Source organism: Pelodiscus sinensis, chromosome 5, assembly GCF_049634645.1.
Source record: "Pelodiscus sinensis isolate JC-2024 chromosome 5, ASM4963464v1, whole genome shotgun sequence".
In the NCBI taxonomy this organism is placed as follows: domain Eukaryota; kingdom Metazoa; phylum Chordata; order Testudines; family Trionychidae; genus Pelodiscus; species Pelodiscus sinensis.
The window spans coordinates 54,196,152-54,208,590 of record NC_134715.1 but is presented as its reverse complement, the minus strand read 5'-3'; the positions used below and the strand labels follow the sequence as shown (position 1 = coordinate 54,208,590).

The 12,439-nt window shown below is 39.0% G+C and overlaps 1 protein-coding gene across 8 annotated transcripts in view; it reads left to right on the top strand.

The window, feature by feature from the left end:
- LRBA (LPS responsive beige-like anchor protein) overlaps positions 1–12,439 on the top strand; it is a 559,238-nt gene that overhangs the window by 364,374 nt on the left and 182,425 nt on the right. For all 8 annotated transcript variants that reach the window (XM_075930022.1, XM_075930023.1, XM_075930019.1 and 5 more), the window contains one exon: positions 5,821–5,938. In XM_075930022.1, coding sequence (XP_075786137.1) covers positions 5,821–5,938 — 118 coding nt within the window. The remainder of the gene's footprint in view (positions 1–5,820; positions 5,939–12,439) is intronic.

The window sequence follows — 12,439 nt, the reverse complement described above, 5'->3', positions numbered from 1 at the left end:
AAATGAAATTAATTTTTAAAGCTGGGCTAAAGGTTGACATCTGAAAAATTGCATTACTTTGCAGAAGAGAAATTTCTGTCTTCTAGTGAAATTTCAGGTCATAAGGGCAAGTAATTTTCACAATCTTCAATGGGAACCAGTGAAATATGAACTTCATTGTCACCTAGCCCCAAAGCGATAAGATAAAATGAGCTGATACATCATTTGCTGTGGTTTTATCATCTCCTCCAGTAATTGGAAGAGAAAACATAAGAGTCTCTTTCTCTCCCCCCCCCCCCCCCCCAAACCCTTCACCACCCACAGCCAGGCTTAAGCCGTTTTAGTCTGATCGATACAAAGGTCACACAGCATTTATTTATATATTTTAAATTCTTTATGCTGGCTAAAACTGCCAAGAGGAACATTAAAGTAATGAATATGTTTAATTGAATTTGTCACCCATGAAAATGTGGAATAGAATGGTCTATCAGACTATAGTGGGAGTGGAGGAGAGACTGCTAGAATGCAGAATTCAGCAGCTGCTTGAGTAAATATTTGACAATTGATTAAAATACATCATTTTCTTTCTACTTACCTCTCATATTTTTTGTTTTCTGTTTTGTTCTGGCATCATGTTAACTGAGAAATCTAAAATGATGCCAAATAGCCCTGTGATGTTTAAGAACATTTATGCATTCTTAAATTATCATTAACATATTTTTTTCATATTAAGTCATATTGTATTGGGACTGCATTAAGCAAGAAGTCCAGTAAGACTTTGTTTTAGTAACAAATCCCATGTAACAATAAGCTACAACTATCTGGTGTAGTGGTACACAAGTAGCATAAATAGAGTACCTGTATATGTGAAAATGCAGAATTTAATATTGTGAGCACAGTATTTGATTGCAAACAAATAGAAATGCAAGCATCTGTATTCTGAATGCACACAATATTCTTGCTATTTTAGGAATGGGTTTCAAATGGACATTTAGGAGTACAAAATATAAAAAATACGAGTTAGCTGTTGAAATAGGTCATTTAGTTTTTATTTTATTTCTGGTACTTAAGCTGCCTCGCACATAAAAATGATGTAATTATTCAATTGCTGTTTCAGTTATATAACCCATTTGCAGACTTAATTACCTCTAGAGTATTCACATTTCCAAGATCAATACTTTATTCTAAAACTGAGTATTTGACTGTTGATTCGTTCGCTTAAAATTTAAAATAAAATCTTATTTTATCCTTTCATAAAATATTTTTTATCATGGAGTATAATAGTACATCTTTAAAATTGTAACAAATTTAAATAATATTATCTTATGTTTTAATATCACTTGGATAAATACTATTGTTGGTCTGCTATAATAGTAATAATAAATTATACTATAATCAGTTTAAGTAAATAAGAAAGATATTTGCTACTCATAACACAAGAACTAGGGGTCACCAAGTGAAATTAATAGGCAGCAGGTTTAAAACAAACAAACAAAAATATTTCTTTACTCAACACACAGTCAACCTGGGGAACTCTTTGCCGGAGGAGGTTAATGTAAAAAACATAAGAATGGCCATACCAACAGGTCATCTAGCCCAGATCTACCTTCTGATGGTGGCCAACGTTAGGTGCCCAAGAGGGAATGAACAGAACAGGCAATCAAAAAGGGATCTATCCCCTGTTGCTAATCTCTAGCTCTTGGCAAAGAGAGGCTAGGGACACCATTCCTGCCCATCCTGGCTAATTACCATTGATGGACCTAACCTCCATGAATTTACTGAGTTCTTTTTTGAACCCTGTCAACTTCCTGGTCTTCATAACATCCTCTGGTTGTGAGGGCCAAGACTATAACAGGATTAAAAAAAGAACTAAATAAATTCCTGTAGGGTCGGTCCATCAATGGCAATTAGCCAGGATGGTCAGGAACGGTGTCTCTAGCCTCTCTTTGCCAGAAGTTAGAGATTAGCAACAGGAGATGGATCCCTTGATGATTACCTGTTCCATTCATTCTCTCTTGGGTACCTAGCATTTGCCACCATCGGAAGATGTCCATAGCCTCTATTTGCTAGAAGTGGGAATGGGTGACGGGAAGGATCACTTTGTTTTCCAGTTTCGTTGATTTCTCTCTGGGGTATCTGGTATTGGCCACTATGGGAAGACAGAATCCTAGATGGACTTTTGGTCTGATCCAGTACGGCTGTTCTTATTTTTTCAAGCAGTTATTTTGAAGAAAAGCTGGTTTTAGAGCTTTTTGTGTTCACATTGCAGGAATGAAGAACCAATTGCCCTCCTCCCCCCATTATTCTATCTTCAAAGTTGAATGCTCTGTACCCATTCAGAGTATCATTGATTTCAATAGGGCTGTGCAAAGGTCCACCCAAATTGATATAATTGCAGGATAAGGGCTCTAGTCTAGTCTATATTGTTCGAGAGGACTGAAGGGTGTTGCACTGATGAACTGAACATAAGCTGGTGGTGTTTATCATCGTCATGCTATTTGTTTATGTTGTATGTCTAAAGCTAATATATGTATCAACTTGCATAGTATGTTTCTGTAACCATGGAATTTTAAAGTAACTTACCATTTAGAATCAGCTTCTATTAAGTTGTGTACTAATTTTTAATGATGGATAAAAATATCTTTATTGCCTATACAGTCTGGTTCAAAACCTTAATGTGTTAAAGCCCTAAAAATAGTTCTCCATTTCTTGAGATGGGAGATTTGTATCATTTCTGAAGACTAAATTGGAATATGCAGTCACATTAGCTGGTCTTTGTTTTAGAAGTAATTACTCCAAAATGATGGCAATGGAGGAAAAATACTTAGAACCAATAATAGTCACCTTTTAAAGTTAGGTTATTGTGCAACAGGATGAAGAAGCTTTCTTTACATTAACAAAAACCTATATTATCTACCATATGACTAAAGGAGAGATGTTGTTTTTAAAGGAGAATGGTCTTTAATTTTCTAAAGTTGTAATTATAAAATTAAAAATGTCAAAGAAAGTAATATGAATGAAACATTTTTCCCTTTTAATAGAATAAAAAATATTATTTTTGTATTTGTTTTAATGATTTCTGTAAAGATATATTTTATTATTGATAAAATCAAATGTGTGGTGGGAAACAACTGAACAAAAGAAGTGTCCACGTTTTCATAAGAGTTTTATGGTTTTCATATGTAGTAACAAACATTGAGAAAGTGTGTATGTTCTGTATCTTTCAAACTACTATACTTAGTGTGATGACTGCAGAGCAGTGATGCAGTTTCCATAGCAACTGGTTCATTGGAGGGCTAGACCTTTGTCTAGGGTGCTGTCAGTATTTGTGGAGTTTCAGAGAACAGAAAGTCCCAAAGAAGGTCTGCTTCTACCTAATCCAGTTTTAATTGAACTCCAGAGACTTTGAAGTGATGCTACAGACCAGGCAGATAGTATTCCAACAAGAAATGAAGGTCTTGCTCAGCTAGGCCTCAGCTGCTTCTCACTCATGATAACTATTTGTAATGAATAAAGAATTTGTTATAGAGGTGCCTTGTAGTGTTTCTGTAGTTGAGTCTGAGTTTCTATTATTAACTCTTTGATATAGAATTAAATAACTTTGTTGTGACCATGGAAGGCATTAATATAAAGTATCTGGGATACATAAGTAATTTTTTACAATCCACTTGTTTTTCGTTGTTAGGTATATTGGAAGTTTTGCCCATTTGATGCTTTAATTGTACACAAATTGTCATAAGCGACTCCAGTTGGGGGGGCAGAAGATTATTTAGTCTTTTCCTGTGATTGAATTGTTTAGGTTTCTGTTTTAACTCATATCTGAGTAATTGCTATTTGACTCTAAAATGTGTGTGCACATAGCAGCGCTGCTTGTCATACTCATTTTTACTTTGCTTGCTTGAGAGATTTTGTCAGTTGCATGCTTTGCAATACAATTGGCCCCTCCTAAATAGCATCTCTGAAGATACAGGACTTGATTTGAAAATGTTACTGGAAGCTTCATATGAATAAAGTAAACAAGAGCTTTACTTTCATGAAGTATTCAGGATTGACTGCTTTGTCTCCTCAACTAATGCTATTTATTGTTATACTTTCTCACTGGTCTTGTTAAATATGTACTTGATCAAAACCTTTCATTGTGATTCTTGGATACACAGCATTGTCAGATAGCTGGGAGAGTTGAAGGAGAGGGTTAACATGGTCCTAGGAGTATGGTTTCAGAAATGGTTTGGAACTATTACTGATCACTGTTACTTTTTATGTGCTTCTCAATAATTTGATTTAAAATATTTTTGTGGGTTTTTTTCATTGTGAGCTGAAATGAGGCTGGTGTTAAAAAGGGAAACATGAGGAGACATTGCACCTTGCAAATTCTGTATTTCTGGGCTATTGCTTGTTTGTGTGTTGTTTTCCTGTCTTGTATTTTGTTATATTGGAAACTCTTCAGGGCAGATATTGTGTTATATGCTACATTTTTATAGAGTTTAACACAATGGCTAGGGCCTCTAGTCCCTGCTTGAATATAAATCATAATCATTCTTGCCCACATACATATATATATCTAGGTAGGTGGCCAAATACAGTTATTGCATGCTTTTTGAAGAAACTAATTTTATTAGAAGTCTTGGTCATATTCTTGCACTGAATTTGGCTTAGCACTTGTATTTGTAGGAAGTCTTAAAAAGTGATTTTAACCTCTTGTATTGTATTCTTTAAGTAGAATTGTGGTGGTACCAACAGCAGCCTTAAATTTATTTTCTTTGCTTTACTGGATTTAAGTTGGACATATGGGTGCTAATTGAAATTATTTTGACAAATCTAAGTTCAGTTTTTCTTGTTGCTTATGCTTTGTTAAACTGAGGCAGAGAAGTGCCAGTCTGGTTGTCCCTTAACACCTTCATAATTAAGCTTTGAAATGAAAAGGCAAAACTGGAGCAACAAAGAAACAAAGTGGTTAAGGACTAAGGATAGGATTAGTTTGAATTGTGAAGGCAGACTAAGCATCTGTGTCTGTCAGATGGGATGACAGGAATTGTAACAAGTTACTTTGACAACCGCTTACTCCATAGAGAGATTATGCTGAGTTCATTTGCAGGTTTGTGTTTAACCTTAGCTGACAAAATGATACTTAACCTCTTATACAGTCAACCTTTATACCTCCAGAATGAATGAATATTGCCTTAAAGATAAATTTAAGGAACAAATTTTATGGTTATCTTTTTTTTTTAAGGATTTTTTTCTTATAATAGGTTACAATTGAACACCCAAATCAAATTTAGATCAAGCCAATGTCAAAAGTAAAAGCTCTCCATAAAATGTACTATTTTTGTCATTTAATCCTAAAATGTAACACATTTCATGCAATTTCTCAGAATTGCATGGCTAGGAAAAAGACACACAAAAAATCTGATGCTGAAAAACCATAAGGAGAGCTTTTCAGAAGTGTTGATCATCAATAATTGAGGCCAGATTGTTCAAAGAGCTTCTCTCCCATTTAAGCACCTAAATGACGTGTCTAAATTTTCATTGGAAGCTGTTGGATACTGAGTACTTTTGAAAGGCTTGCCTCTACGATACTCATTTTAAAAAAATCTGATTATATTTTTACAAGTGATTTTAAAAGCTACATAGTTCTCATTTTCAAATTTGAAACCATTATTATTGATGTAATGGTTAAATTAAGGTTTTGTATTTTTCTTTTAAACATTTCTGGTGTTGCAGATTTAACTATATTTAGAATCTCCATATTTCCTGGATCAGATGAAAGATTTCCTACATTCATAGTTTGTTTATAATATAATGTCTTCTCCTGAATACTTATTGGCTTTTTTATTTTATTAGATTCTGGCTTATACAGAGGGACTCCATGGAAAATGGCTGTTCACAGAGATTCGATCAATTTTTTCCCGGCGCTATCTCTTGCAAAATACAGCACTGGAGATCTTCATGGCAAACAGAGGTAGTGAAGGGTTGGAATTGGAGGGATGGAGAATTTTGGTTTGACAATGTTAGCTATTTAACTTTGTGCTGCTTAGAATTTACTGCTGTTTTTGTTTAAAAGGATATAGGCTGCATCTTTGATTTAAAAAAAAAATTATATGTAAAAAAAATACTTTAGACTTCAAGGATACCTTTTCCTATATAAAGTTTTTGAGAGAGAAGTCTTGTTGGTAAAACATAACTCCCTTTATTTTCAATACAAGAAGTTGTTTTCTTTCTATTTACAGTCCAAATGCTGAGCTGGCACTTTGAGTACACTTACTTTGCTTAAGGCATGTCTGTGTAGGACAAATGTGTTCTACTTATACAGACTATTTTTTGTTCTGTGGTAGAAGAATAGTTCCTGGTTATGCAATTTTAAGGACAAGGGAACATAAGAACTGCAATATTAAATGAGATCAGTGGCTAATGTAGTCTGACATTCTGTTTTTGTCAGTGGTCAATTCCAGGTGTTTTTAAAGAAATCCCAAAATGGACTATTATGAAATAATCTGCAGGATTTAAAGGTTTTAAATAAAAACAGTCGTCTCAATGTAACTCTGCATGTTCTTCTCATGCATAAAAAATATCTAATATCCAATCCTTTTCTGAATTTTGCCAAGCACGTGCCTTAATTATAGTTTGAGGCAATCAGATTCACAGGTTAATCATTCACTGTCAAAAACCAGAATCCTTTTATCAGTTTTAAATTTAAGAACATAAGAATAGCCATACTGGGTCAGATCAAAGGTTCGTCCAGCCCAGTACCCTGTCTGCCAACAGTGACCAATGCCAGATGTCTCAGAGGGAGTGAATTGAACAGGTACTGATCAAGCGATCTCTCTCCTGCCATCCATCTCCACCCCCTGACAAACAGAGGCTAGGGACACTAATAGCCAGAGCTCAACAAATCATGTAATCTACTCGCTCATGGCAAGTAGATTACCAGCCGGCGCTGCGCGATGTGCGCATGTGCAGCTCGCAGAACCGCGCGGCTGGCAAGCAGGGCTCGCCACCGCTTGGCGAGCCCTGCTAATAGCCATTTATGGACTTAACCTCCATGAATTTATCTAGTTCTCTTTTAAACCCTGTTATAGTCCTAACCTTCACAACCTCCTCATGCAAGGAGTTCCACAGAGTGACTATGCACTGTGTGAAGAAGAACTTCCTTTTATTTGTTTTAAACCTGCTGCCCATTAGTTTCATTTAGTGGCCCCTACTTCTTACATTATGGGAACAAGTAAATAACTTTTCCTTATTCACTTTCTCCACACCACTCATGATTTTATATTCCTCTGTCATATTCCCCCTTAGTCTCCTCTTTTCCAAGTCTGAAAAGTCCCAGTCTCTTTAATCTCTCCTCATATGGGACCCGTTCCAAACCCCATATCATTTTAGTTGCCCTTCTCTGAACCTTTTCTAATGCCAGTACATCATTTTTGAGATGAGGAGACCACATCTGTACACAGTATTCAAGATGTGGGAGTACTATGGATTTATATAAGGGCAATAAGAGATTCTCCGTCTCATTCTCTATTCCTTTTTTAATGATTCCTAACATCCTGTTTGCTTTTTTTGACTGCTGCTGCACACTGCGTGAATGTCTTCAGAGAACTATACATGATGACTCCAAGATCTCTTTCCTGATTAGTTGTAGCTAAATTAGCCCCCATCATATTATATGTATAGTTGGGGTTATTTTTTCCAATGTGCATTACTTTACATTTATTCACATTAAAATTCATTTGCCATTTGTCGCCCAGTCACTTAGTTTGGTGAGATCTTTTTGAAGTTCTTCACAGTCTGCTTTGGTCTTAACTACCTTGAGCAGTTTAGTATCATCTACAAACTTTGCCACCTCACTGTTTACCCCTTTCTCCAGATCATTTATGAATATGTTGAATAGGATTGGTCCTAGGACTGACTCTTGGGGAACACCACTAGTTACCTCTCTCCATTCTGAAAATTTACCACTTAGTCCTATCCTTTGTTTCCTGTCTTTTAACTAGTTTTCAGTCCATGAAAGGATCTTCCCTCTTATCCCACGACAACTTAATTTTCGTAAGACCCTTTGGTGAGGGATCTTGTAAAAGGCTTTCTAGAAATCTAAGTATGCTATATCTACTGGATACCCTTTGTCCACATGTTTGTTGACCCCTTCAAAGAACTCTAATAGATTAGTAAGATATGATTTCCCTTTATAGAAACCATGTTGACTTTTGCCCAACATATTATGTTCTTCTGTGTGTCTGACAATTTTAGTCTTTACTATTGTTTCAACTAATTTGCCTGGTACTGATGTTAGATTTACCGGACTGTAAGTGCCGGGATTGCCTCTAAAGCCCTTTTTAAATATTGACATTACATTAGCTATCTTCTAGTCATTGGGTACAGAAGCTGATTTAAAGGTTAGGTTACAAACCATAGTTAATAGTTCCACAATTTCACATTTGAGTTCTTTCAGAACTCTTGGGTGAATGCCATCTGGTCCTGGTGACTTGTTACTGTTAAGTTTATCAATTAATTCCAAAACCTCCTCTAATGACACTTTAATCTGTGACAAGTCCTCAGATTTGTCACCTACAAAGGATGGGTCAGGTTTGGGAATCTCCCTTTTTGCATGTGTCTTTATTCTTATATTGTAAGGGAGGAGAAAAAAAAGGAGTGCTTTTGATGGATTTTTTTCTAAACTAGTCAATATTTCATATGCCTCTTTCATGTCCGTTTGTCCATCTCCTCTATGAAGTCAGTAGCTCTAGCTTTCCAACCTCTTTTCGTAAAGATAACTTTTGATTCCTCTAATAATTTTCATCACCAGTTTTTAACACCCCTTGTAGGGTTTCCGTCCGCCCTCACAGCGTTGCCCGTCGTCAACTGCGGGGAATTGGCTCTGCTGACGGCGATACTACCCAATTCAGGCCACTGTCCTCCGACAGTGCCCACACAGCTTTACCCCTTCCGGGGGAGCATTCGTTCCTTCTCAGTTATGCCATGGAGGCCGGGGGGGAGGGGTGCTGGGTAGGGGGGAGAGAGGGGGACCCGGGCCCACCCTCACTCCCGGGCCCAAGCCCAGGGCCCCAAAGGACACGGACCAGCTCCGGTCTGGGGCTAGTATGGCAGGGGCGTCCTACTGAAACCTGTCCACGTGAGGGGGTTCCAGTATGGCCCTCCCCTGGGCTACTTCCTCTCCGTTCTGGCCCCCCCCCCCCTTTACTGCTGCTGGTCTGCTTGTCCCTCTGTGGGTCAGTCGCTCGTCTCTCCGGACGATCTTCCGGACCCCGTTGCTCCATGGCGGTCCGCGAAGTCCTGCTTTCCGCAGCCAAGAGTGGGGGGTTTGCCCTTGCCCCGCCTCCTTGGGCGAAGGCCCCCTCCCTCACGCCTGAGGAGGGATTTAAACCTCCCGTCACGCCCGGCGCCGGAGGGTGATGTGCTCCTGACGTCACCAGCTGACTCCACTCTCCCGCTGCGTCTGTGCCGCCACCACCGAGGCGGTCAGCTGGTCCGCGGTGCGGGTGCAGCCGGCACAATGCCGGTGCGCACTCCCTTGCCACCCAAGTAGGGCTTTTGCCGCGGGGATTTTAGTGCGGGGTTGCGGGGCCCCGTCACACCCCTCTCCAATTTTAGCTTCTTTTTTTGAGATGAGGTGGCCAGAACTCAGCACAGATGAAATATATCATTTATTCTTCATGTGTCCTAACATATTTTTCTCTTTAAAATTTCATTACGCATTGAGCACAGGCTTGCACTGAATTGCCCACAGTGATATCTAGATCTTTGTCCCTAATAATTTTGAATCTGGCAATATTCGACCAAAGAAAAATCACCTATTAGGAGTCACAGATAGAGAATCCATTTCTTAAGGTTGTTTCACAGCTATTTTTACATTATCCGATGAAAATTGTGCACCTGACTTTTGGGAATCTAAATAATTTGTGAGTCCTGCATAGTTTAATGATTTAGTACTAGAATATGGAGTTTCACGTCTCACGGTCAGCAGTATGAGTCCATTCATGTGCCAGATCATACAATGGCTGTTTGATCTATACGAAATAAGTTGGTCTGTCCAAGTACTAGCAAATTTGTGTTCACCTCACAACAATCACCATCATACAGTTGGAACTAGTTTCGGTATTCTAAACAGACAGGCAAAGGAATATATTTTAGAGACTCATCTCTACAGTCTGACACCATTTCTGTCTGACTCTGATTTCTTAAAGCGAGGAGATTCATGGGAGTGGAAAGCTTTCTGAAGTGTTTCTCAGTACTTCACAGTGCAGTGTTATTTCCTTCAAGTCAGATCATGAGGATCTAGGACTCTTGAGGACCTTCTTATCCCCTAGTCATGCGGCCTTAGAAAAAAACTGCAGGGAGCAACCACCCAAAGACTAAAACTGATAGAGCTACAGAAACATTTTAAACAGAGACCATGAGACATTGACAGTATGAGTAGTCTGATTTCTATGAATTTCATTATAGACCAGTGGTTCTCAAACTTCTTGGCCCATGGCCCACCCTACTCAACACAAACCTGTCTGCCAGCCAACCACCATGATTACAAAATGGGTGCAGAACTGGGGGTAGAAAGGGGAGCTACGAGGTCTGCATGGGAGCTACGAGAGCTGGAATGTGACAGATTACCCAGTTACCCAGAAGGCATTAGCCATATCAGCATGCTTACCCAGTAGCTGGTTAACCAGCAGGGGCCACAGCCCCCCTCCTGCAGCAGTCTGGCCCGTGGAGCAGCCAGCTCGACCACAGTCAGCTGGAACAGCCCCATCGCCCATGGTGAGGCAGGACCTTAGAGGTCAGAAGAGCCCTATTGCCCATGGAAGGCTGGAGGAACCCCCTGTTTGCAGAGGGGTATTAGGACCCTAGTTAACCGGTTAAACAATTAAAATTAGATTTTTAACTGCTTAACTTTTTAAGGGTATGTATGTATGTATTTATTTATTTATTTAAGGGTTATTTATTTTTAAGCAGGTTGCGGATGGGTGGATGCAGAAGTGGGCTGAGAGTGCAGGAGTGAGGGGAATGAGGGTGCAAGGTCTGGGAATGAGGTAGATGGGGGGTGCTTACCTAGCTCCACACCCCTCGCCACTTCCAGGCTCTGCCCCCACTGCTCCCATTGGCTGGAATTCCAGCCAATGGGAGCAGCAAGTTAAGTTTCCAGGTGAGCGGTTTCTTGCGCTGCAATTCCACCAGCCAGGGGGAGGTAGAGCAGCAGCATGCCATTTCTTCCTCCTGCATGTTGGATCTGGCTCATGAGGCACAGGGAGCAGGCTTCCCTTCAGTAGGGGAGCCTGCACTTATTCTCCACGTTTGTGGGGGTGGGGGAGCAGGGTTAGAGCACCAGTGCAGGCTTCCTGCTCTGTGGGGGAGGAGGGGAAGCAGCCTGTGGCCTATCAGCAAGATGGTTACTACTGTACACATTCTCCCCTGTATGCTATTTGACTATTTGTTCCAACTCATCCCATCCTCATGTCCTCTCTTCTTTAGTCTTTCTGTTTGGCTAATCTCATCTGAACAGAAATCCATCTCCTAAATTATTAAAAAACAAACAAAAAAAGTCATGCCACTAACAAGATGTCTGCAAACCATTACTCTTTTTCTATGCCGTATCATTTTTCGCAATCCTTTATCTAACATGTTTATTCTTTGAAACAGGGACTCTATCTGACTCAGCGTGTGAAAGGGACTTAGCACAATGGAACCTGCTTTCCATTGGCCTCTTGGCATTACCTTAAGATATAATAATGCGTTAGTATGGATTGCTGCCTTGTTCATGTTGTTGGTTTGAGCCAGAGCTGCTCTCTCCTCCATCTTTTCTTTTCATAATGGATGGCTCAGAATCTTGGTGGCTGAACACTACTCATGTATTTCTTTAAGAAAATTCTTTGTTCTGATATTTTCTCTTTCTATATTTCAATTTAAACCAACTTATATGTGAGGCCTTTTGATGTGCAATGAAGGCCTTCTAAAGTGGTTTTGTACCTATGCCACTCTTCTGCGGACTGTGCATTGAAGATTGTAATTTATACTGAAATATCAAAAAGTATATATATAGGTTATATATATTTTTTAATAAAACAATTTTTTTAAAAAATTATAGATTAAAAAGGTTATGTCAAATATTCTTGTGAGTTAACTTTTGTAGGTAGTATTCTTTGTCTTTATAATGTTGTTTAAAAGTGGAAGAGTAATTGCTACAACTTTAATCAAACTTTAAAGATTGTCCTAGAACTTACCATGGTATTGGTTTGGGTTAAGACTCTCATCCTACAAAGTATGGGAGCACATGTTTAAATTTTAGGCACCCAAATAGTCTCTTTAGACCAGTGGTCACCAACCAGTCAATCGGGATCTCCTGGTAGATCTTGGAGCTTTTGACAGATGATCTTGACTGGTGTGGCTAAGAGGCTATTGAGTGCAGGCACTTCAGCTGCTCCTTCCCCCACTGCTGTGCATCTCCTGCCTTTTGCCT